We start from the raw sequence: 25,946 nt of genomic DNA on the forward strand, positions 1-25,946 counted from the left end.
ATCAGCAAAAATCATCTTCTTGGCTATACACAAGTCCACCCCACCCCCCAGTTTCTACATGACATCATCATCAAAATGAGAGCCTGAATTTAATCCAGATTTACTCTTTTTGCAGAAAATCCAGTAAGTTAACAAACATTTGCATTATTTGCAATACAGTGGTGCCCCGCAAGACGAACGCCTCGCAAGACGGAAAACCCGCTAGACGAAAGGGTTTTCCGTTTTGGAGGCGCTTCGCAAAACGAATTTCCCTATGGGCTTGCATCGCAAGACGAAAATGTCTTGCGAGTTCCTGCGGTCCCCCCCCCTTTCCCCCCTTTTTCTAAGCAGCTAAGCCGCTTAGCAGCTGATCCGCTAAGCTGATAAGCCGCTAAAAGCTGCTAAACCGCTAAGCTGATAAGCCGCTAAAAGCCGCTAAACCGCTAATAGCACTAATCCGCTAAGCTTTCAGTGGGCTTGCTTCTCAAGACGAAAAAACCGCTATACGAAGAGCCTCACGGAACGGATTAATTTCGTCTTGCGAGGCACCACTGTATTTGCAATATTCTCTTTCTGAAAGCACCCTAAGCCCACTTAAACATTGAGAGGGAAAGTATCTGCTTACTTCTGCAAAACTTCTTCTTGTCCACAAACCTTCAAGATATAACTGTCAATGTCGACATCATTCAAGTCATCATGCACCCAGCAAAGTGCTTGCATTATTATAAGCTCAACTGGAGAACTTGCTATTTAAAGACAAAACAAAACAAAAAAACAAAACAAAGAAGACAATAGTTAAGAAAGTACTATTTTATTCTGCACTAACTCTTGAGGTTTTTCCAATTTAAATGAGTTAATAGATATTTATATGAAATATAATTTGTATTTCCAGCTGATTTAAGTGCAGAAGTCCTTTAAAGACATAAAATCCAGTACAGGGTAACTTATTAGGGGAGTGGTCACTATCAGAGTGACCTGGTGACCATACCAGAATATGCAGTGAGTTCTATGAGGGTTCTCCATAAAAAGATCAATGACATGTCTGCAAGTTTTCAACGACAAGTTTTCACTATACTTTAATTTAAACTGCTTGATTTAAGAGAGTGGCGGTGATAATCTAAATAATAAAATGTTACTTTAGAACCCAAGATAGCCAACTTTATCACACGGGAGATGGCTTATTCCCAGACTTATTTAAAAGGCTGACCTGACATGCAAATTTGGCCAGGCTGCCCAATTAATAGATGTGAAACACTTAAACTAGTTCTAGTAAAAACAAAAACAAAAACCCAAACCCAGCCCATTTAACAGTTCCCTAATACAGTGGTGCCTCGCAAGACGAAATTAATTCGTTCCGCAAGTCTCTTCGTCTTGCGAGTTTTTCGTCTTGCGATGCACGGTTTTCCATAGGAATGCATTGAAAATCAATTAATGCGTTCCTATGGAAAAAGCCTTCCCCCGACCTCTTCTGGCGGGCGGCATTTTAAAATCGCCCGGGACAGCGGAGGACTTCTCCGCTGTCCGGGGCGATTTAAAAGCCCCTGGGAAGGCAGGCAGGGGGGACAAAGGCTTTCCCGCCCGGCCGCCCGGCTTCGGGACATCGTTCCGATGCCGGGCGGCTGGGGGAGGCTTTCCTGCCCCACCGCCCGGCATCGGGACGATGCCCCGATGCCGGGCGGCTGGGGGAGGCGTTCCTGCCCCACCGCCCGGCATCGGGACGATGCCCCGATGCCGGGCGGCTGGGGGAGGCGTTCCTGCCCCACCGCCCGGCATCGGGACGATGCCCCGATGCCGGGCGGCTGGGGGAGGCGTTCCTGCCCCACCGCCCGGCATCGGGACGATGCCCCGATGCCGGGCGGCTGGGGGAGGCTTTCCTGCCCCACCGCCCGGCATCGGGACGATGCCCCGAAGCCGGGCGGGGGGGGGAGGCTTTCCCGCCCGGCCGCCCGGCTTCGGGACATCGTTCCGATGCCGGGCGGCTGGGGGAGGCTTTCCTGCCCCACCGCCCGGCATCGGGACGATGCCCCGAAGCCGGGCGGCTGGGGGAGGCGTTCCTGCCCCACCGCCCGGCATCGGGACGATGCCCCGATGCCGGGCGGCTGGGGGAGGCGTTCCTGCCCCACCGCCCGGCATCGGGACGATGCCCCGAAGCCGGGCGGGGGGGGGGAGGCTTTCCCGCCCGGCCGCCCGGCTTCGGGACATCGTTCCGATGCCGGGCGGCTGGGGGAGGCTTTCCTGCCCCACCGCCCGGCATCGGGACGATGCCCCGATGCCGGGCGGCTGGGGGAGGCGTTCCTGCCCCACCGCCCGGCATCGGGACGATGCCCCGAAGCCGGGCGGGGGGGGAGGCTTTCCCGCCCGGCCGCCCGGCTTCGGGACATCGTTCCGATGCCGGGCGGCTGGGGGAGGCTTTCCTGCCCCACCGCCCGGCATCGGGACGATGCCCCGATGCCGGGCGGCTGGGGGAGGCGTTCCTGCCCCACCGCCCGGCATCGGGACGATGCCCCGAAGCCGGGCGGGGGGGGGAGGCTTTCCCGCCCGGCCGCCCGGCTTCGGGACATCGTTCCGATGCCGGGCGGCTGGGGGAGGCTTTCCTGCCCCACCGCCCGGCATCGGGACGATGCCCCGATGCCGGGCGGCTGGGGGAGGCGTTCCTGCCCCACCGCCCGGCATCGGGACGATGCCCCGATGCCGGGCGGCTGGGGGAGGCTTTCCTGCCCCACCGCCCGGCATCGGGACGATGCCCCGATGCCGGGCGGCTGGGGGAGGCTTTCCTGCCCCACCGCCCGGCATCGGGACGATGCCCCGAAGCCGGGCGGGGGGGGAGGCTTTCCCGCCCGGCCGCCCGGCTTCGGGACATCGTTCCGATGCCGGGCGGCTGGGGGAGGCGTTCCTGCCCCACCGCCCGGCATCGGGACGATGCCCCGAAGCCGGGCGGCTGGGGGAGGCGTTCCTGCCCCACCGCCCGGCATCGGGATGATGCCCCGAAGCCGGGCGGGGGGGGAGGCTTCAAAAGCCGTCCGGGGGCTTTTAAATCGCCCCGGACAGTCCCGGGGCGATTTAAAAGCCCCCGGTTAGGCAGGCAGGGGGGGCAAAAGTCTTTGCCCCCCCCTGCCTGCCTTCAAAAGCCGTCCGGGATAGCGGGAAGCGCTTCCCTGCTATCCCGGACCGCTTTTAAAATGCTGGCGGTGGGGAGCAAAGCCTTTCGCCCCCGCCGGCCTTCCTGGACCTCTTCTGAAGTCCGGAGGGGGGGGAAGGCTTTGCTCCCCACCGCCAGCATTTAAAAAAAGGTCCCCGAGATTTCCCTATGGGCTTTCGTCTTGCGATGCAAGCCCATAGGGAAAATCGTCTAGCGAAGCGTCGCAAAAACCGAAAAACCCTTTCGTCTTGCGGGTTTTTCGTCTTGCGAGGCATTCGTCTAGCGGGGCACCACTGTAATTACACCAGACGCATTTGGTAAGAGGAATCTTATCTACTGATATTTACAACCAACTGAAACATAAACTGTAGAATAATGACTATTCTCATGTGTGCTAATAATTTAGGATGCAAATAATTCTTGGAATTTTCATCTTGATGTAATCTTTTGATCTATGGAAACATCATTTATAAAAAAATGAAAACACCCATACCATCACATGTAAATATCACTGGCTGTTGGAAACCTTCAATATCTATTGAAATCTTGATGCTTGAGTTCTCTCCACTGATGTTTCTTTGCAACATTACTGGGCTCAGCACAAAGCCTGAGTTTGTATCAAGATTGTCATGGGGAAACTTGGTCCTCAACCTGTAAGCAATATGTATGTAAGTTCCATGCTCTGATGAAGATAAATCACACTTACATGGAGTTCACAATGTTACTTATTTCTTAGTAAACAGAGTTAGATTCACACAATTAATTCATTTGCTTTAAAACTGTTTTATTTGTTTCCCCTCCACCCTATGAGACCAGTCATTGGCCGTGTACTCATGGAACCTAATGTTCCATTATCCTACAAATCTCAAACCATCTATACAAATGTTATCTGAATCAGATTTTAAAAGTGAACAAGTTTATGCAAATCTACCCACCATGTAATAAATTATGTAATCACAGAATTCAATATTTCCTAGTGCACAAATCTCAGGTTCCCCTCTTTCCCCCAATGCTCCATTAGATAGTATTGTAATAGATCAGGAATAGTAAAACATCCTACAGCCATATGAATATGCAGTAGAAATTCAGAAATCAATCTTAGTGTTTTGTTGCTTTAATCTATTAAAAAAAATGCATTTCTCCTCCAAACGAGTAAAAAAGCATGCATATAACACATGACACATGAAACAAAATACTCAAGTGTCAAGCCTATAAATGAAACTAGTGCTGTGATTTACTTCCTTAAAGATGTTTGCACCACACTACTGCTTACTTTGCAATGGCATCACAAAATGCTGCTTGTTCTTGATCTTGGCCATCACCATTTTTGAGAAATTTATTTCCTGTTGGCAGGTTACTGGTCCCATTGTCTGTCTGAAATTTAAGAATAAAGAAGTAAAGCAGTGATAGAAATGACTCCTATAAGCCTTTCTTGAGACGTATTCCTTGGGCTCCCAAATTCAACCAAGTATGAGACAATATGTGCAGAATTAAGTATACACATGATGGAATACTGGGCACGGACCAGCACTAGAAAATACTGGCTGCATTGTCATTTTTGTTCCCAACCTTTGAGTCTGCTTTCTGATTTACTTAAGGACTCCTATAAATCCAGGTGGCTCCAACTCATACACAGCAAAATTAGATCTATTCTAGTAAGCAATATATTTATTGCAATATTCAAATTTGATTAAGGGATATTGAAAAACAAAACATTTAATCAGCTGTAAATAAAATCTGCTCCCCCAAGTTCTATGGTTTAAATTCAACCAATAACAGAATCACTTATATCTCACAGTTAATAATTCCAGCCCAACACAGGGCATTTATGTTAGCCCAACAGAACGTTTTCCCCTCAGCTTTTGATAAGGGCAGATATTTAAACATCCCTAGAAATGATAGACATTGCAGATGTTACTTGAATGTGCTAGACACCGTAGAACATATTATTTTCTACTGTCCACTGTACAACCAGCTACATAAATGTGTGCTATCCCTTTTTTTTGGTAGTTTAACATCATGCCCCAATGAAAATATCAGATTCTACCTGTCTGATATTAACCCGGAGGTAAGGGTTGCTGCAAGGGTGGCTGAATTTCAATAGTATCTCTTATAGTGGTAAATGGCACGGTTTGGCGGGAAGACATTCCAATGAAATATTCTGTTACTATATATCTTGAATGGCTGCTTCTTTGTATATATTTTAAATTTTTGCATATATTTTAAGATGGTCTATATCTGTAACGCCTAAGAAAGTTTTGAAGAAAGAAGCCAGTGAAAGCATAGCTCTAGTCTCACCTGCAGTGGCTAAAGGTGGGACAGAGCTGGCAAAATAAGTGTATTTGATTCCAAATATATTTGTTTTATAGAAAGCAGTCTACCACTGCTAAGAGTAGGTAGGGGTGGGCAACCTTCCCAGGGTTGAGTTCCACATTCCTGGGGGATGGGGAAATGGTCAGGGCCACTTATTGATGGTTGCAAATGGGATCAAAGCACATAAAGGGTCAGACACCTTGTCTAGCTGTGCTGTTCACTGAACACTTCATTCTCTCTTACCACACACCCGTTTATTCACACAAACATTTGTCCTTTCCTCACATCATTTGGTCACCATTTACTCATTCTTTCTCTATCTTTTTTCCTTCAAGCTTCTGGGGGCGGGTGAAGTGCACCAAGGGAAGTAGTGCACGGCACCATGGGTCCTCTAGTCTAGACCGTGGGTTGCTCACCTCTGACTTAGAGCAATGTTTCAAGTAGCTTCAAACACTGCAGTTCCAGGTTATTGCTATCACTTTGTGCTATAAATGCCTCAAGTCTCAAGATCATAGAAATGTATTTGCTTCTGCTTAGCAAAAAATAATAAATAAATAAATAAATAAATGAATGAATGTGTGTTAAAGTGTGGCAGCTATAGATACTGGGCATGCTCCCCATTGGTTTTTGCTTTTGTGTGGACATTTTACATGGATTGCTTGTTTGCCCTAAACCCCTGAATAGTTAAAATGGGTAGAAGTGAGAGTACTGCTTAATTCCTTTAGTCAGATGTAATTTTTTCTTAGTTGGCTCATTGTCTGTTCAGGCTTCTAACACTTAAATGTATGGAATGTAGGGTTGTTAAGAACACTCTAATTCTTTAGCTTGGGAAAATTCTATTTTAGCCTTGTCTCTATCTTGAGATTTTGTTGTCATATATTGTTCTGGTAGATTATTATATACTGTACTGTATCTTCTGTTGTATTAATATGCTTTTGACTGTTGTGGGGGCCTTCTACCAAAAACCAGTATAGAAACTAAAACATTTTTTTGAAAAATTCTCCACCTTAATACGCAACAACTGTGTCTCTAAAAAATTTCCAGTTCAACCTGGTACTCTCATTATCTGATGATGGATTCATTTTCTGTTTTTTAAACACAGACACACATGCACACACACAATATAATCAACAGTATATATCGCATAACACATATAGACAGAAGATGGAAGAACCAGATTTAAACACACCATTATGACATAATTATAACACATCTTCACCCCAACCCCACCACCAACAGCATAATCCTATATGCACTCACTCAAAAAGAGGTTCAATGGGGTTTACTCCCAAGTAAGTGGGTACAGGATTGCAGCCTGCATCTGTTTAGACTGAGGCATACAGTCTCAACTTTAGCATGATGATATTGCAACAGACATAAACAGGATATTTTCTGTTCTCTGATTCCACTTTCCAAATAAAAGCAAGTGAAATGGATTATGATCTGGAACTCCTACTAAAGGAATTCTTAGTTCTAATTATTTAGTCTTAAAATAATCACAGTTTTATGGCTTCTACCTCTAATTTCCATTATGCAGAATTTGATGGCATTCTTGTGGAATTAAGTCCTGAAATAAGATGTGAGTAGGTTTACTTCAAAAGTCTGTGGAACATTTTATTCATGTTATTAAAAGACCTGAACAAATATTTATGCAGCTGCTATTAGTCAAGTCAAAATCCAAAATTTTAAAGGTAATCTCCAGGGGGAAATGTATAAAAGTAACTCATACAATGTCTTATATGAACAACTTCAAAATAAGAGTTGCTTTAATGCCATAGCTCCTGCCACCTGTGCCATTTTTGTGCCAACTGCTTAAATCACACATTCACTTGTGATTTAAAGCACATGTACCATATGACATGCCACAAGAGGAAATGTCCCATTTATCAGTGCCAAAATACACTCTGAAAGGCAGCATATGATTAGTCCTCCATTCAATAGCCAACAGTAAAATAAAATAACACAAGTATGTTGGTCCTGGTCTGCCATTTGTCATGTTGCTGGGTAGCATCAATTAAACCAGCTGGTACCAAAAAAATTACCTTGGCTTGGATTAAGGCTGCAGCCCCTCCACCACACTACAAACTACTCTGGGGGAGCCATCGAGTGTCTTCTGCTAATACCTAGAGATCTTTGGCTCTAACGCACAGAAAGTGGCTTTTTTTTTTAACAACCAACTCCCATGAAGTACATTCTTCAACGTTCTGTGATTGTTGTTGTAAATTGTTTTAAACCCTTTTTAATATTGTGTTTTAATGTTGTAGCCTGTTGGAGTGGGTAAATGATGATGATGACAGACAAAAAAACCTAACCTGGTTTGGATGGAACACTAAAACAAATTTAGCATTATATGCACAAGCTTGCCTCTCCTCCCCTGTTCCTACAGTGTGGCCAAGAGAAGATTAGAAGCATTTGCTTCTGTTTTCAGTTAAGCACAGTGCATCATTCTGTCTCAGCTGCGAACTGCAATTATTTTCAACTATAGCTTATCTTAACAAGTCAAGATTCTAAATCACAGTTTGAAGTATACTTGTTTGTACAAACCATAGTTGAAACTAACCACAGTTTATCCTAGACATAGCAAACTAGCCATGTTGGAATGTAATGCTAAACCATAACTTAGCACATTGTGAGTGTACTGCAGTGAACCTTGAACATGCACATTCCCCTCCTGTGTGGATGGGAGGAGAATTTTAGCTGTGTTTACTTCCAGTTGCCTATTTGGCTTGTCATTTTTTCCTCAAAGAAAAAGACTGTGGCTTACAATGCAGTAATATACCAGATGTTTTAACCTCACATATCGCTTCCTACTTTCCGAGGTATAAACCAACCATTTATATATTAAGCCTCACTGATTTTATTTCCATGTAAACACGATTCTCATTGTGCTGCAAATGTGATAAAAATGAAAATAAATTTCCAATGTGCTAATGTGACTTGCAATATATTTAGTTTTGATAATATGTATGTCATTTTAAACTTTCCACAGCATCAAGGTTTCTGAGAAACTTTGTTGAAGAAAGCATAACACATGTCTCCAATTTAAAGACTGAGCTTTACCTAGCATAACCGAATTGTGAATACAGTAAGGATTTAATTTATGAAGATATCACATAGTGTTTTAACAGAAGTGAACATGACATTGAATTAAATGGCAATAGCTCCTGTGCCAGGGATTTTGCTACATTTAATAGACAACTGATTCATTAGTTTTACCTCCAAGGTAGAATGCTGAATTAAATGGTCTGATTCAGCATAACATTTATATTCTGTAGCTGGAAACAAAATTAAATGCCAAAGTCTTAGATCAAGCTAATACCTGATATTTTAATATAATTTTAGTTTTGTGAATAAAAAATGCCTAATTGTAACAGCAGTCAAATTTATCTGACACATTAATTCTATCCTGTATTTCAGTGCAAATCCTAACTAGATGGTTACAATAAAAATGTTAGAAACCAAAATTACTGAATATAATAAAAACACCACCGCACATACGAGCTGGTCTTTGACCGTAATAAATTATCTTCTCTAACACCACCACATATACGGAACCCATAATCTACGATAGGGGTAGCCAATATGGTACTCTCCAGGTGCTGTGGACTAGAACTCCCATCACTCCTATTGACTATCCCTGCAGAAAAATGTAATACAAAAACTACAACTAGAGAAACCCCAGAAAAGACCCACACCCTAGGCATACAAATGAGCTGACTAATCCATTTTATTATTATCTGGCTGTCATGTCATGGCAAACAAATAACACACATCCCAACAGACTCAGAGGTCCTACATGGACATTCTAAAGAGTAATAAATGAACAGTAGGGGTTAATATGACTGCCACTTCCTACACTAGGAAAAAAACACTTCGAAATTTGAGAACCGTTGTGAGCATATTAAATCTCAGACCTTTGTTTTGTTCTGCTGAAGCGTTATCCTGCAGAGTTGCAAAGCTTTGTTCCCATGCCAGATAGTTTTGATCATGCACGGGGCCTAAATGTCTACTTCCTCCTAATACTCATGACAGATCACACAGATGGAACCTCTTTGTAAAGGATAAACCGCGGAGATTTGGGGACCAAGTTAACAGTTTTGGCCATGATATGTGTATACTATTAATTTAGAAGCAGTTTATATATTTAATATACTACATAGAGCATTGTGTGTGCAACATCAGTATGAAATATGGGATATAAGAGTTTCTAATGCCATTTTTTTAAAAGAGCCTGTTTACATGGAAAAATAATCTTTAAAAATTATTTTTTTCAGCAGAAGTATCTTATTACAGTAGTTCTGCAAAGTAACCAACTACACAATGGCAGAAATCCTGAAACCACTTCCTCACAAGTAGCCCATGTGATGTCAGTAAGTCTTTAGTATAGGAATAACCAGACTTTAAGAACTCATCACAATTAAGTTTACTTGCACATACACTGACTACTCTTAACCTACCTGAACTGTTTGTGACTTTTCGATAATGATTAAACTGAATAATAATCATCCCTTCTAATACCACACTTGGTGATTCTGGACCAATTAGTTTAGCGGTGAAATGGAGCTGCCCACAGAAAATATAGTAGTTTCTGCATTTTTAAAAAAGGAAAAGAACTCCAAAAACATCCTAATGGGAACTGAGCACAGTCACCGGCTTTGGAGAAGCCCAGAGTGTTGAAAGTGTTAGTTGGAGAATAATAATAATTAATAATAGGGAAAAGGGATGCAGAGGGCATTGGTTTGGCATATTTGAGCTGCTAACTGCTACAGTATTTCAGGGGAATTAAAGTGTGGGGTATGCAAACCATGAGATTAGGACTCCTATCACAGCATTATGTGGCTTATTCACTCCTTCCACATTCCTCAAAAAAAGTATCCCCCCCACTGCTATTAGATACCAAAAAAACCATAAACAAACCCCCATTCTGGAAGCCAGTTCTGAATCTCTTTGGAACTAAATAGCACAGTACGAAAAGTTTTACAGAAACGAGACCAGGCCAGACTGGGTGGAGCCTCAACAGGAGGCTACTCGGCAACATTTTGTGGGTCCTAAATTTTTTCCTTCTAATTCCCAATTCTGTGATCCTATACTTTATCAGCAGGGTTGCAAACCAGGGCCACCCACAGTCAGGATTGCCCCAAGTATGTGTATTTTCATGAGGTTGAAGGACTTTACAAGTATGAGGAAAAATATCATGCCAAAAAATTACCGTAACCAGAGGGTTCCCTTAATCTGCGGACTTAAGTGTCTCACTCTAAGGTGTCTCACTCTGATGGAGCTGCATAAGGTCTACCCACAGCTGTGTATTGTTCAGTAATGAAGCAGCTACACAAACCTGCTTTCTGATGGTGGGGGCAGTAATGAAGGCAAATAAAACTCTCCCTACTCACCGTTCTTTCTTCTGACTTCTGCACATCTAGAAGGCAATTAATTGTCTGAAGCTATACTGCATTCTTTAGAAAATGTGACCGTAGTACTTAACAGGAACAATATTTTTTAATTTAAAATTTCCAATTTAAAAATTAATGCAAAATAAACACACAAGTTACCGAATTCACAATTTTCTTAAAAGTTCTAATAATCAATTATTTGTAGAATTATGGTTGGGCAGGGAACAAATTCTTCATTCCATTAAATAGTATCAACTTTTCAATGAAAATAAGCTTTCAGGATATGTTTTACCTGTGATGTTTGGCCCTGTAACTTAGTAAGCTGAGCGGTTCGAATGTTTAAAGACTGACTTCTTGTAACTGTTGCCCCAGAAGAAGACTTCCCACTAACTTTTCTTTCAAGACGACATTTCCCTGGGGATTTCTCCTCCAGTAGCACAGCATCCCAAGGATCTTCTACAACTGTACTACAAGTCACCTTTGCATCATCTTCTGCCGTATACAATATATCCATACTGTCGACTTTCGGTTTACTTAAAGGATCCAAATCCAACCAATCAAATTTACTAATATCACTGGAGTTTTCAGAGGTTGGTGAGTTAACTGTAGATTTAGTAGCAGTCACTTCTAAGTCTGTGCTTGATCTCCCATTTTTCAGAAATTCTGAAGTGCTTGCTATCTTATCAAATACTTTTGCCATTTCAGGGGTAAGTGTTGGCTGATATATAGGCAAACTTCTCTGTGGATGGAAGGCTGAAGTAGCAGGCAGTGCATATGTAATGTACTGGGACCTCTCTGGAAGACTTAGATAAATAGGCTTTGAAGACTGGTAAGTGGACATACCTGGATGGAAGCCATTCTGAAAGATACCAACTTGTTTGCTGTAAGAATTTGCTGGGTAAATAGAAGGTACAGTGCAAGTAGAAGGCCCAGGAAACCCAGGTGTCCACTGTCCTCTCTGAATAGTAGGGTTGGCATAAAACTGTGAAGAAAATGATGAACTCAGAATAGGAGTTGCTGGCAACGTGGTGTGTTTGCTTGACTCAGAACTGTCCTCAAGTAGTAGTTTCTCTAGCTCAGCATGGCTTAGTTTTTCTATCTCAATTGTATTTAACTTATCATCCATCTTTCTCTTGGCATCGGACTCTGGAAACACCATAAGATCATGGTCCTGTTTCCTGTGGGATTGTACAGTTGGCCAAGAGTTGCTTAAAATGTCAACACTTTGTCTGTTACCAGCTACCACTCTTTCCTTTTGCATCTTAGCTAGAGCCTCAGCTTCCATCTGCAGCGCCTCCTCTTTGTCCACTTCTTTTGCCTTTGCTGTGCCCAAAGATGGTGATGAACGCTGCTTGACTTCATTGCTGCTAGATATTTGGGCCATGCCGTGAAAACAGATGTCCATTAACAACTCCAGTCACCTCTTCTGCAAATCCTTGGCCCCAAAAGGTTCAAAGCCAGATTCAGAAGCACTGGAAGGAGAGAGATAAACACTCGTTAGAAACAAAATGAACTATAGTTGCAAAATCAAATGAAAAAGTATTTCAAAATGGTAGATTTCTAAAACCGCTTCAAGAACTAGGTCCAAGATTTTATGCTTGTAAAATGAAAAACAATGCAGTATCAATCAGCAACCACTTGTCTCATTTCTCAAACCAGCTGCATACGAATTTGGTTTGGGCTAAGTAGCCTATAGAATTTTGTGTTATGAGGCAGCACATAAATGCAATGAATGAAGTAATAAAATTAACCTATGCTTAAATAATTCCTGCTCCTGCTTCCTTTTGTGTCATTCAGGTACACAGTCCCAAGGACTGTTGGTTTCTAATAAAGCCTAGGTTCTTCATCTGTGAGACACACACACATAACCCAACTAGAGGGGAACATGCAAACCCTAAGAATGACGTGTGAGTGTGATCAAATTTTGTAGGTAGTCCGAGAACAGGGGCTGAAAAAGTGCAGCCACTCAAGTTTCAGCAAGCACGCTGTTCAGACTTCCATTGGTGTCAGGGTTAGCTCTGGCTACCCTTCTTCCAGTATTTCCAACAGAGCTGGATAGGGTAGATAAGCACAGGCATTAGAATTCAGCAAAAGAACATAGGTGATGGGAATAAACAAATAAGAGTGTTACTTATTGGCTGCATTCACACATAACACTAAGACTAAGCAAGAAATGTATATAAAATACTTCAGCTGTAATTAACAGCAGCTACTCACAGCTACATATTTCTCACAATTATTAGAACAAGTGCATTGTTTATGTATATTAATTCTATATATTGCTACAAATGCAATGCTTGGAAGAGCATATCTAAACTTAAAAGCGGTTTATTTCCACATCAGTAACTGTGCAAAATTGTGCTGTACTGTCTTGCCAACACAACTCAGTCCAACTGTAGAATCCATTTTAAACCAGATGAGATTTCTTACTTAGAAGAATGTTCTGCATTGGAAACCATACATTTCATCTGGCATTGCTCATATACAATGAATTACATGCAATGGGTTCAATCCAGACTTTATTTATTTTAAAATTTGTAGATCACCCTTCATCACATGGTGATCCCAGGGTGGTTTACAACATATCATAAAATATAAAGGTAAAGGTAAAGGTACCCCTGCCCGTACGGGCCAGTCTTGACAGACTCTGGGGTTGTGCGCCCATCTCATTTAAGAGGCCAGGGGCCAGCGCTGTCCGAAGACACTTCCGGGTCACGTGGCGAGCCAGAGCCGCACACGGAAACGCCGTTTACCTTCCCGCTGGTAAGCGGTCCCTATTTATCTACTTGCACCTGGAGGTGCTTTTGAACTGCTAGGTTGGCAGGCGCTGGGACCGAGCAGCGGGAGCGCACCCCGCCACAGGGATTCGAACCGCCGACCTTTCGATCGGCAAGTCCTAGGCGCTGAGGCTTTAACCCACAGCGCCACCTGCGTCCCTTATCATAAAATATACAACCCCAAATTTACATTAATTAAAAAGTGTCATTAGTAAATCCAATTAATAAGCACAACAGCATGAAAAGACCTAAAGAAATTGTGTCCTTCACAGGTTTACCCCAAATGCCTGGGACAACAGGTAAATCCACCGTAGTCCACCATCTGCACTGCCACAGGAAGAGAGTTCTACTGGGCACGGGGTGTGTGTGGGTTTTGCACAAAAAAGAGAAAGTGCTCTTTTATGTCGCCACACAGTGGACCAAGTCCATCAACATGAGAGACAAAGCTTCCCTTGGGAGAAGGCCCTTTGAAAAGTAACTGGGGTCCAGCACATGAAGGACTTTAAAAGCCAATAATTGCTCTTAGATAACTGCACACAGACACACCTGCTTCCAGGGGAGCAGGGGTGTCCAGGGGAGCTGTCTACCAGCTCCATCTGGTACACAGACTGAGACCCTACCTGCCCGCAGACTGTCTCACCAGAGTGGTGCATGCTCTAGTTATCTCCTGCTTAGACTACTGCAACACTCTGTACATGGGGCTACCTTTGAAGGCGACCTGGAAACTGCAACTAATCCAGAATGTGGCAGCTAGACTGGTGACTGAGACTGGCTACTGAGACCTTATAGCACTGGTCCTGAAAGACCAACACTGGCTCCCAGTATGTTTCCAAGCACAATTCAAAGTGTTGGTGCTGACCTTTAAAGCCCTAAATGGCCTCGGCCCAGTATACCTGAAGGAGCGTCTCCACCCACATCATTTAGCCCAGACACTGAGGTTCAGTGCCGAGGGCCTTCTGGTGGTTCCCTCATTGTGAGAAGTGAGGTTACAGGGAACCAGGCAGAGGGCCTTCTTAGTTGTGGCGCCCACCCTGTGGAACGCCCTCCCAGCAGATGTCAAGGAAATAAACAACTATCCGTCTTTTAGAAGACATCTGAAGGAATGGTTGCAATCTGAACTTCCCTGTTTAGGGAAGTTTCTAGTGTTTGTTTGAAGTTTTATTCTGTTTTTAATGTTCTGTTGAAAGCCGCCCAGAGTAACTGGGGAAACCCAGCCACATGGGTGGGGTAGAAATAAATTATTATTATTATTATTATTATTATTATTATTATTATTATTATTAGGGGATGCTCCAGCAATATGAGTATGATGATTATGAGATGCAGTGTAGGTATCTGCATGAAAAATAGGCAACAATATTCTCTGCTTTTCTCCAAAGGGAAACCTATGCTGGATCTTGGAATTTACACCCTCAAATTTAACCCACTATCCTTATTTAATGCACTATCCATATAATTTTCTGGTTGCAGAATATTAAATCTTATGTGATGAAAGACATGGAAGACATTAAAACAGCTGCCAGAGGCATATGCAGTAAAGTTAATAAGATGATACAATACTGGCATTTTTGCAAACAAAAAACATAGGATTAAATCTTGAAGCCACTGGCATTTAAGGAGATAGAGGAGGCATATAACATCAGTAGCAGATATCCCTGGCATGCCCTGGCAAAGTTGGAAAAAATCTATTCAAAACTGGGGAATTTCTAGATGAACTAATGGTCTGACTCTGTACAAAGCAGCTTCACATATCAAAACATTCAAATGAGTTCAGCATGCCAACACTGAATATGTCACTGTAAAAATAGTTATGTTAATGGGATCTTTACTTCTGCAGCACAAAGTGGCAAGAGCAACATACGCAGAATGACAAAAAAGCCTGCCACAAAGGACAATGGAATGTGGTGGGTGGAGGACAAACATTCCTCAGAGGAAAAGATCCAGTATGAAGATATGTGGGGATATTAAGTATGAAACCATAGGGGGAATCCCTGGGAAATGTGAATTTCCCTCAGTTTTCCCAGTTTTATTTCTGCTTTCAGGGTTGTCACACCTTACTTCTCGCTATCCTGTTCCCAACTTGACATGCTAAAGCAAAAATACAACTAACAGTGAACTTGTGGATAAGTTTCAATACTTGCAGAATCAGAACTTTAACTATGGACTGTTTTGTACTGGTGCCAGAAGCAACAGATTTTCTAATCATTTATAGTTTATTTTTCTCCTCTGTACGTCAGTGCATACTAAATATAGAGATTCCATAAATATATTAACTTCCACTGAATGGCTATAAATAAGTACAACCTACACTTATGCTCCTACCATATACTGTATGCTTCAGTTCTTATCGGCTGCTGCCTCAAATAAAACTGTACACATTAAACTTTTACATTTCTTATGCCTCTTCCTTGAATAACAAGAACTTTACTCTTTTGTGAAATATAAAACTGCCCGATGAGTCACTTGAACAGCAAATAGTTAAGATCAAAAACCAGCATCATATACAAGTGAAGTTTAACTTGAATGTAGCAATTTTACTCTTTTCTGTTTACCACAGAATCATGTCTCAATTCTGTGAAACTATGGGTGGTATTCAACTACGTTTTACTCAGGGCACATTGAAATTGACAAGCATGAATAAGTTAGGTACATATATTTCAGTGAGTCTACTCTGAGTAAAACAGAGCTGAATCCCACCCTGTGACATGATTCCTCTTTAGAAAACTGCAGTTGCAAAATAATACAGAATGCATTGTATATGTCCTCCGAACCAGCTTCTGTAACAAAAAACTAGTAAGAAGTATAAACACTCAGAACACTTCTAAGCCTTCTCACAGCAAAGAGACTACACATCCAAGAAGTCTAAAGGGATAAAAACTCAGCATTTGAGCATCAGATCTTTAAAAGTAAACACAATTCTAAATAATAATAGGCCAACAAGTAAAATCAATTAAGCTCTTCAGTATCCCAGTAAACAAAGATATTTATATGATACAAAATATAAAACAGCCAGTAACAAATATTGCTCCTTATATCTGGTGTCCACAAATACAATCAAATACCACTAGTGTCTGAACCTAGAATCAGAGAGTTCTACTATAGTTCCTATAAGCACCCATGGCAACATTACAGTGTTTTGTTTAGCTGTTCTAGCATCTATTAGCACACCCCAGAAATAACACTGGTGATAATCAAATCTGGCTGCATGTATTAAACGTTTCCCAGTCCAACTGCTGCTTTACAACTTGTGGTACCCAAGGGCCTTTGGCCATAAAAACCTGCTCCTATGCACCACAGCATATATATTACCACTGTTAATTACTACTTTGAGGCTTGATCACATGGACACCGGTGAAACACCAGCAGCATTTGCAACTACTGTCAACACACGCTGGGGTGCGAGCAATCATATGTCTCTAGGTTGCGTGCCAACCTGCCCAAGGATGCTCAAGCCGCAATTTATTAGCCCCCCCCCCAAACCAAACCCGTGGGAATTTGTTTTGGTGAGTCAAAACTAGCGCTTGTTCTCCGTCTCTCGACGCAACACGATTAGCGGGAAGACGCAGTCATTTGCGTGTGCCAAAAAAACCCCAAAACAAAACAACTGCTCTGCAAGGCCTCGAAGGCGAGGGGGTGGGTGGGAGGAGTGGGAAAGCGAGAGACTATTCCTCGCCTGCCCTATTTCTCGCAAGGCAGCATGGAGGAGGCCTCCTTATCTGCTCCAGCGTCTCCTTACTCCGAAGTGGAGCCACACGCAGGCAGCTCCTCCTCGGCGCCACCTTAATTGGCTGGCCTCGGGCGCCAGACGACCCAAGCAGACCAGCCCCCCTCATTCATTCCTCCTCCTCCTCCAGGAGAGTTAGCGAAGAAGCCCCTCGGCGGGCGCCTTGGGGTTCACTATGCCTTGGGGTTTTCGGGGACCGAGCGAGGAAGCGCGGCCTCAGCGGCGAGGAAGCAGGCGGCCCAGAGAGGCTGAGCAAAGCTTGAGCGCGGGGATGCGCCTCCTCGGAACCGCGTTTCGCCTGCAGCAAACGCCCCCCGAGGGGTCTCTCCCGTTCCCTTCTCCTTCCCCTCGCAGCCTTCCAGACTCGCCCTCACCTCAGCGAGCCTCCATCCCGAAGCACCAGCCGTCGCCGCAGCCATTTCCCGTCGTCCCCGCCGCGGAGAAACTTACTGGCGAGCTCGACTCCAAGCCCGCTTCTCCTCCTCCTGCTGCTGCTGCTTCCCCGCCTCTTTCGCTCCCCGCGCTGGGATGGCTGTTGCTGCCGCGCGTCCACTTCCGGCTCTTAGCGAGGGGAGGCCGGCTGAGGGAAGGGGCGGCGAAGGCGGAGCCGCAGCAGGGAGGCCGGGTCGAGCGCTGGGCTCGTGAGGAGCTGGCTGCTTCGAAGCACGCTGATAGGATACGGGCTTTTTCAAATGTTGGGAGCAGGCTTTCGGATGCTACAGGACGCTTCGTCGAGCTTAGACGTGCAAGAAGGGCCACAGAAACACCCTTCTCGGGTTGCTGCCCCGTAGAGTTCCCCGCCCCTCCACCACACACATCCCAGCCCGCCTTCCTTGGGTAACAGCTGCAGGACAAAACATTCTGCGGGTAAAGCCTTTCCCAGCCTTCGGGTTGCAGTGAAGGGAATAACTTCACCAGTTGAATTTTCTTCACGTGGCTGTTGCACAGGACGGGGGGGGGGTGGAGTTTACAACCATTCCTACACGCTGTACCTTAACTTGTTACGTCATTCTCGGCGCATGCACTTTTAATTGCTTTCGGAAGTGCCTGGATACTGACCAAGGTGCGATACATCGTCACCTGAAGGCTGCCCTTTTCCCACATCGTCCTGCCACGTGGACCAGTGAGCAATGTACGAGGCACTCTTTGCCAGCTAGTGTTTCGTACTAGAAATACTTTTTAGGGGGTGTCATCTGTTTCTCACAGTGCACTTTTCACAGCTGCATGACAGAAATTCAGCAGGTAATGTTCAACTTCGTGCTTCAGAAAGCCTCATTTCGTATTTCTGCTTGCCACAAAGCAGCTTCAAGGAACAGGATCCCTGCCAGGAAAGCAGAAGGGTGGGGTGGAAACTTAAGCTTTCCACTAATCTCTTGCCAGATAGCAAAATTCCTCACCCCCAAAATAGTAGAACTATTATTGGTATAACTAACTCTTCGAACTAGAGCTTCAAAATTTGGCCTGGAGTGGCAACTGGCATGAGAACTTGGAAGGCACAGTCTCAACACTAGTTGTTTTCTACGAAAATCAAAACCCTCCCACTTCTCATCTCACTGGCTGTCTCCTATAATGGGTGGAGGCAAACAACAGTGGGGTGACCGAAAGGGGTTGGATTTCATGCTTCGTCCCAGACAACGTGACTTTTGTTCCTGAGGACGTGCTGTTTATGGCAGCATCTATGATCAGCACGTCAGGACTAGGTTGGAGATGTCACCAGTGTCTGCATTTTACAGCAGTAAGGACAACATGATGGTCATTTACTTTACTCCTTGACGATAAGCTTATATTCCAGGGGGAGGAATGATCTATTTTAAACACAGTATATCACTAGAGTGAATATTAGGACACTGCCTGTACAAATGTGATTGTTGGACTTGGAACAATAATTCTGCTTCTAAACCAATACACATATTTCTAAAAACGACCCAAAAGTAATTGTTTAGTTGGCACTGGTTAAATGATTCATTCACAAGTTAGCTTCTACTGAGCGCAGGTTTGTATAGTGATAGTAAATAGATTCAAAGAAGAGAGGGAGAGTAAACAATCATTTCCTGTTCCTGCCATTAGATCTAAGTAAGAATGTTTTGAATTACTGGAAACTTGCATAAAAAATGTGAGCTGGTATGCAAATACAGGAACATTGAACTTTATCATGTGCTACAGGGAAATGACTGAACGTACCCAAGGGAAAATAAACTAAAACAAGACATATGAAGTAATATCAATTGAAAGAGCAGACTAGGTCTGAAAAATAGAATTAGGCAGTATATTTTCAGGTTAGACTAGGCAAACAGCTATTACATAATGCATGTTTAATATCAATGGAAACAATCGTTCAAAAATTACTGGTGAAAAAAATATTAGAAATAAAGAAGGAGAAATAAATGTACTGTCATTGAATTTGGTTATACAATTTTGACAGTATATAAAGATGTTAAAGGCTGAGGTTCAGTCTTTCCCCCCTGTAATGTATTATGACAAAACTCAAAACCAAAAACATTTAATTCCTAGTGAAGGTGCAATTTAATGAAAAAAATACTTTAACTGCTTTTGCTAAATTTAAACTAATATTGTTAAAATTACACCTATATAAGCCAGGAGTTGCCCAGCGATATGAGAAATGGACAAAGTACACAGTAGTTTGTATGCCACTCAGTCCTGCTTCCCTCATAATCATCTCTTTCTTTACTTTTTTTTGTTAGGTTGCATTAAATCAGACTTAGACTTTTGTTCCACTGAACACAGTGAAACACACATCCAAATAAACATGCATAGGATTGTGCTGCTTGAATATTTAAAATGCCAGTAAGACCATAAGGCTATTTAAAATCTCTTGAATACCTTGTAATTGCATCACTTCTTAGAAATCAGTTGCTGTGTCTGAGATATGCACAATTCTCCGCAGAGTAATAACACTTGAAATAAGCCCAGAGTTTTATTTAGGGAGTTTTTCAGCGTGGAATCCTGATATTAAAAACTGGGCTAAATTTACCTCTGATTAGTCCAAGGATACAGGAGGACAGAGGGAAAGGTAATTTCATACTTTTACATGTGTATGCCCCCCTCCTTTCTTCCCTCCCAAAATGAAGGGGAAATGTGTGTGCGTCCTATGGGGCGAATGCAGGCTTTCGCTGAAGCCTGGAGAGCGAGGGGGGTCGGTGCGCACCGACCCCTCTCGCTCTCCAGGCTTCAGGAAGCTCTCCGCTAGCCGTGGGAGAGCTGTGCAAAGTCGCGCAGCTCTCCCACGGCTTGCGGATAGCAGCCTGTTCTGGGGACTGGGGTCGGGGGAAGCTTGGGCTTCCCCCGCCCCAGCCCCACACCTGGACCTAGGTGCGTCCTATGGGCCGGTGCGCCCTATGGGACGAAAAATACGGTACATGTGGTTCCCAGGCAGTCATCCATCCAGGCACTCATCTGCTTAGCTTCAGCAAAGTGGTGGCCTCATGCAATCAGACCATAAAGGTAAAGGTAAAGGGAACCCCTGACCATTAGGTCCAGTCGTGACCGACTCTGGGTTTGCGGCGCTCATCTCACTTTATTGGCCGAGGGAGCCAGCGTACAGCTTCCCGGTCATGTGGCCAGCCACTTTTCACGAACCAGAGCAGTGTGTGGAAATGCCGTTTACCTTCCCGCCGGAGCAGTACCTATTTATCTACTTGCACTTCGACGTGCTTTCGAACTGCTAGGTGGGCAGGAGCTGGGACCAAGCAACGAGAGCTCACCCCATCGCGGGGATTCGAACCGCTGACCTTCTGATCGGCAAGTCCTAGGCTCTGTACTTTAACCCACAGTGCCACCATACCCTGAGATAATATCTTACAACATTTGTATGGAATTGACTCAGAATATTTTCTATTTTCCATAAAACTACTGAATTATTAGACAAATGTTGCATTTGAGGAAATAATATTTGACATACTGTACAACCCTATAACCTGGTTCACAAATCACTTTAAACTACGGTATTGTTAACTATGGTTTAAAGGTCAACATGCAGCATATACTACTGAAATTTGCAACCACTCCGTTCCTACCCGACCCCTGCTACTGGTGTGCTGCTGGGACTTAAAATGTGGCTTGGTTTAGTCAGTGTTATGTTGAAGCTGGGCACATTCTTTGTTTGCTGGGGGAAAACAAACCATGAGCCTGCATTTGGACACAATGCTAAGCCAAACCGTGGCTTAGCTCCCTGCCACCACAAGAGCAGCAGGAGGATGGGAAGAGCAAAGCAGCTGTGATTTTTCAGCCTGTGCACCAGCACACTGTATTCACCTTTAAACCACAATTAAGCTTAACTAAGCAGTATGCAGACGCTGACAATGTTGGAAATAAGGGACCCTCTTTAATCCTTTTCATAAACAGCATATGGAAACATTAGTACTGAGTAGTTCTTTTTCCTCCCTTATCTATTTAAAACATTTTATGCTACTTTTCCATTTTAAAATATTAAAAAGCTGATCTCAAAGGTAACAACATATCCTAAAGAAATTATTTAGAACACTCAATAATTGCTCCATTTATAAATAAAGGCAAAATGAGCAATTAATAGGAATATTAGCCAGGGTTACTATATAACTCCACCTTTGACTCTACACTTATCCATATAGTTTCCTTCCTTCCCATATTCTGTATGTTGTGATAACTGCAACGTACCACCTATGTCTCAGTGCCTCTTGCCATGGAACTCTGTAGGTCAGGAAGAAAGACATATTCAATATCTTTTTTCTCTCTTCTTCATCATTGGTTAGCTGCTGGGACTGGGAGGGGAGGGCGGGGAGAGGAAATGGAAAAGCTTGATAGGATTAATGTCCACCTCCTGTCCTCTGTCTGGTTCACACAAGAAGCAGTCACACATAATTTTGGAATATCTTATGTATGCTGACTTTTATTGTTGTTGAAGACCTTCACTATGGATGAGACAATATTAACTTACAAATGAGGCTCTGGTGTGTTGGATCGAGTCAAAACATATCTAAATTGTTGTTCTGGAAAAATATCACAATCCAAAAGATCCATAATAGTTAAATAGGGCCCTACAGTTTTAAAATCAACCATTGCATACAAAAGTATATTGTGGGACTATACTGTGAAACGGTGTTTATGTTTTTTGCAGAGATTGCCATTTTATCAGTGTGATGGATTGTGAAAGTAGGTCAAAACCTTGATTAAGGATTACTGTGTTGTGGTGGTAATGTTTTAAAGCAGTCAGCACATTAACTAATCACTGTGGGTTCATACTCACACTAGAGTCCACAAGTGGGGTAAAAATGATTGTGGCCCATCAGTTACAAAACAGTAATACAGAGCCAGAACAAAATGGTGATGGGCTGAGGCAAAGATTGGCATAATGAGCTAGGAATAACTAACATTTTCTATTGATATGTAATCTCTCTTTGGAAATTGCCACATTGTTTGCCCCTGTTATTTCCTTGTGGTAGGGACTTCCACAGTACTGTGGAAGTACAGTAATGTCTGTACTGTACTTAGCTTTCTTCCAGCTAAGTACAGACATTAGCTCTGGAGGTGTTGTAATTAACCTTCTAATTTGAGGCAGGATTTGCTGAACTATAGACTCTTAAGTCAGAGGTTCCCAAACCTATTTGGCCTACCACTTCCTTAAAAAAAAAAAATGCTCTCACAAGAAGTAAATAAGGAGGCCGTTTACAGGATAAAGGAAGTCTTTTATTTTTATGTTATGTTTTCTTTGTGTAAGGGGATAGGAGTTTAATTTTGATAATTAAATTGTCAATGGTGGTGGGTTTGTTTGTATGTATGAGTTGTTGTGGACTATGTTTTAAAAAATTGCTCTGCAGCCCCCTGGAAATATACCTTCTTTAAGCGAACATACAGAAAGGTGCTGCAGCCTGCCTGCCTGCCTTCCTTTCTGTTCCTGTTTAATAATAATACAGTATTCAATCTCCCTTCCTAATTTCCTTCAATGCTCCCTCAGTCTCTTTCCATTCAGAGAAAGTGGGGTTGGGGCTTCCTGGCTCAGCAGGAGGCTTAATTGGAGGAAGGAGGACAGAGTGTGTGTGGACCCAAAGGCGTTGGGGACCCAAAGGCGTTGAAGTAGCCCTAGACTGAGTCTTCTCCTTTTTTCCTTTCCTTCAGTCTGACGGTTGCTTCTGTTCCCCTCCCTTTCTCCCCTCCCTTACTTTCCCTCACAGGCACCTAACATGTCAAGTACCTTGAGGAGCTAGAACTAGCACTGAGGATCTCCTTGAGAGGCCATCAGGAGGAGACACCTGCTGAGGAACATTTTTGCTGTCATGGGAGAAGGTGGGCCCGCCTTCCAGTCCTCAGGCATACTGGCACCAAAAGGTCCGGGTCTGGGCTAAAGAACAACAGCACAGTATGTATTCACAGACTCAAGAGTCATTGCGTGGCTTGTGAGCAAGCAATTCCTGAAACATCTTCACTACCAGCAGCTGTGGTTAGGGTGTGGTCTACAAGAAGGGAGTTTACAAGGTCTCCCTCTTGGGCCTTCTGTTTTCTGGAAACAACATAGGTTTTGGGCTCCTTGATGTAATTTGCATGCTTTGCTGTGTTGTATCTTGCCTGAACTCTCTGTGATACTGACCTTTGACCGTTGCTTGACTTTGCCTCTGGATCTTGTTTTGGACCTGAAATTATCCCCTCTGCTTGACCCTGGTTTGTTTGGACTGTGTTGCACCTTCAGCTTTGCTCTCCTTGGTGAATATTTTGCCAAGTTGCTTATAAATCCTGTGAGGGCCCTGAGACACCCACTGGAATGTGATACAGCAAGAAGGAATTGCAGCTGTTCACTTAAGACTAGTGAAAGTAAAGGGGTACACTCAGGTGAGTGGTTCCTTGTCCCTGGATGGACTGTAAGAATTTACAGTAGCTCAGTGGCGTAGCGTGAGGGGTGCGGGGGGGGGGGGCGGCCGCACCGGGCGCAACATCTGGGGGTTAGGGTTAGGGGGCGCAAATCCACGGGTTAAGGGGTGCAAATTACTTGCCTTGCCCCGGGTGCTGACAACCCACGCTACGCCACTGCAGTAGCTTATTCCTATCTGCATAGCTCCATCCTGGGTTTTATTACTTGGTCACATTAAGTGTTGGAACTGATTCATCTGGCCTAGTTATCTCTGAAAGAACCAGCAGAATAATATACAGTATGTTAGTCTTGGCTTGTTTTTTTACTGCAACTTATCTGCAGGCTAAAGAATACTAATTATCCTACAAAAAGAGAGAAAAAGACTCAGTAAAAGAGTATAGTAAAAGAAATTTAGGGAAGTTTTTAATGTTTTACTGTGCTTTTAATTCTGTTGGGAGCTGCCCAGAGTGGCTGGGGAAACCCAGCCAGATGGGCAGGGGAAAATAATAAAAATTATTATTATTAAGTGAGGAGGGGGAAGCAGCAGTAATAAGAGGAATGCCAAAAAGTAGAACACGATGGACGAGATAAAGCTATTCAATTAATATCAAAAACCCTAAACGACTTGAACCCCTAATAAGTTTTTATATAAGCCCAAGAGCTTCTGCATGCCTGGGATAATTCTTATTTCCTTTTGGATTGAAGACCCTCTTGCCATATTACAAACTGCTTTTTAACTTCTCCCATTTTCAAAAGTGGTTTCTCAGGCAGTGTGAGTAAAAGGAGGGACAGCTGTTTAAGGTACACAAGTCTCAATCTTCTTTAATGTACAAAACTCATTGCATGGTTCTTATGCATTGCCAGGCGTAATTTAAAATTTGTTCACACATTTTAATCTATGCAGGGTATGGACTTTATGCCACAGGCAGTAAGTGCATAAAATGTTTTCCGTGGGTACTAGACCTAATTGACCCATGTTAGCCGCTGAAATCAATTACTAATTTTGTTGTTCAGCTTTCTATTTCATTAGTGCGTCCAAAAGTACTGACTTTTGGCCATTCCAATTATCTAAACCCTGAAGAATCCACCTCCCTGTGCTTCTTCATATTTTGCTGGTGAGATCATGTTGTTCCTTGACATAATTGACACATTGCTGTGCAGCTTCAAACAAAGTCCTAACCAAGGCTGCAGTTGTGACTATTGATTGTGGAGAGCAGTGACAATGAGATTTCTCTGCAGTTTCTCTAAAATGGCAGCCAGTGTGTGTCTGTATAATGGGGGAAGGGGTTAACTGCAAATAAAAAACTACAAACAAATTTTACTAAAACAGATAGATATTTATTTTTAATTACTGTACATGGAATGCTTCATCAGGCAGAATGGAAAGGTGATTTGTTTTCCACTTAGGTTGTCTCTGCACTCAGAGGCTGGTGCCCATTGAGACTGCTAGGGCAAAAGGAAGGGAGCCCAACAGTAGGTGGAGCCAGAGCCAATGACAGGCAGAGTCAACTAATTATAGTTTCATCTCCATCCTCCTTCCTGCAGAATTCTTCAGTGGCAACGCTGCCAGAAGCTGCCACCCAGTGCCATTCTCTTGAGTCTAGACTGGTTGTAATTGCTCCATCAACCCTCCACTGATCCGCATTATATACAAAATGCTCATGGCATTCTGGATCCCCAGGGGATTGGATTTTGTTCTCCATCCCATGTCTACAGAAAAGCAGTTCTCTCTCAGTGCCAGGGCAGGGATTAGGATTAGCCTGTTTAGGCAGGATAACTCCTCCTA

At 43.5% G+C, this 25,946-nt stretch overlaps 1 protein-coding gene across 2 annotated transcripts in view; it reads right to left on the reverse strand.

Annotated features, from left to right (window-relative positions):
- PIK3C2A (phosphatidylinositol-4-phosphate 3-kinase catalytic subunit type 2 alpha) overlaps positions 1 to 17,895 on the reverse strand; it is a 49,377-nt gene extending 31,482 nt beyond the window's left edge. The window contains exons 1-5 of one of the 2 annotated variants that reach the window (XM_081889192.1): positions 17,773 to 17,895; positions 11,114 to 12,293; positions 4,392 to 4,492; positions 3,612 to 3,769; positions 605 to 725 (exon numbers count right to left, since the gene is read on the reverse strand). In XM_081889192.1, coding sequence (XP_081745318.1) covers positions 605 to 725; positions 3,612 to 3,769; positions 4,392 to 4,492; positions 11,114 to 12,226 — 1,493 coding nt within the window. In that variant the 5' untranslated portion in view covers positions 12,227 to 12,293; positions 17,773 to 17,895. Of the gene's footprint in view, positions 1 to 604; positions 726 to 3,611; positions 3,770 to 4,391; positions 4,493 to 11,113; positions 12,294 to 17,696 lie in introns of both variants that reach the window. The other variant, XM_081889191.1, reaches the window with a different exon arrangement.
- Positions 17,896 to 25,946: the final 8,051 nt, after the last annotated feature.

This window comes from Podarcis melisellensis, assembly GCF_964234715.1.
Source record: "Podarcis melisellensis genome assembly, chromosome: 1".
NCBI classification, from domain to species: Eukaryota; Metazoa; Chordata; class Lepidosauria; order Squamata; family Lacertidae; genus Podarcis; species Podarcis melisellensis.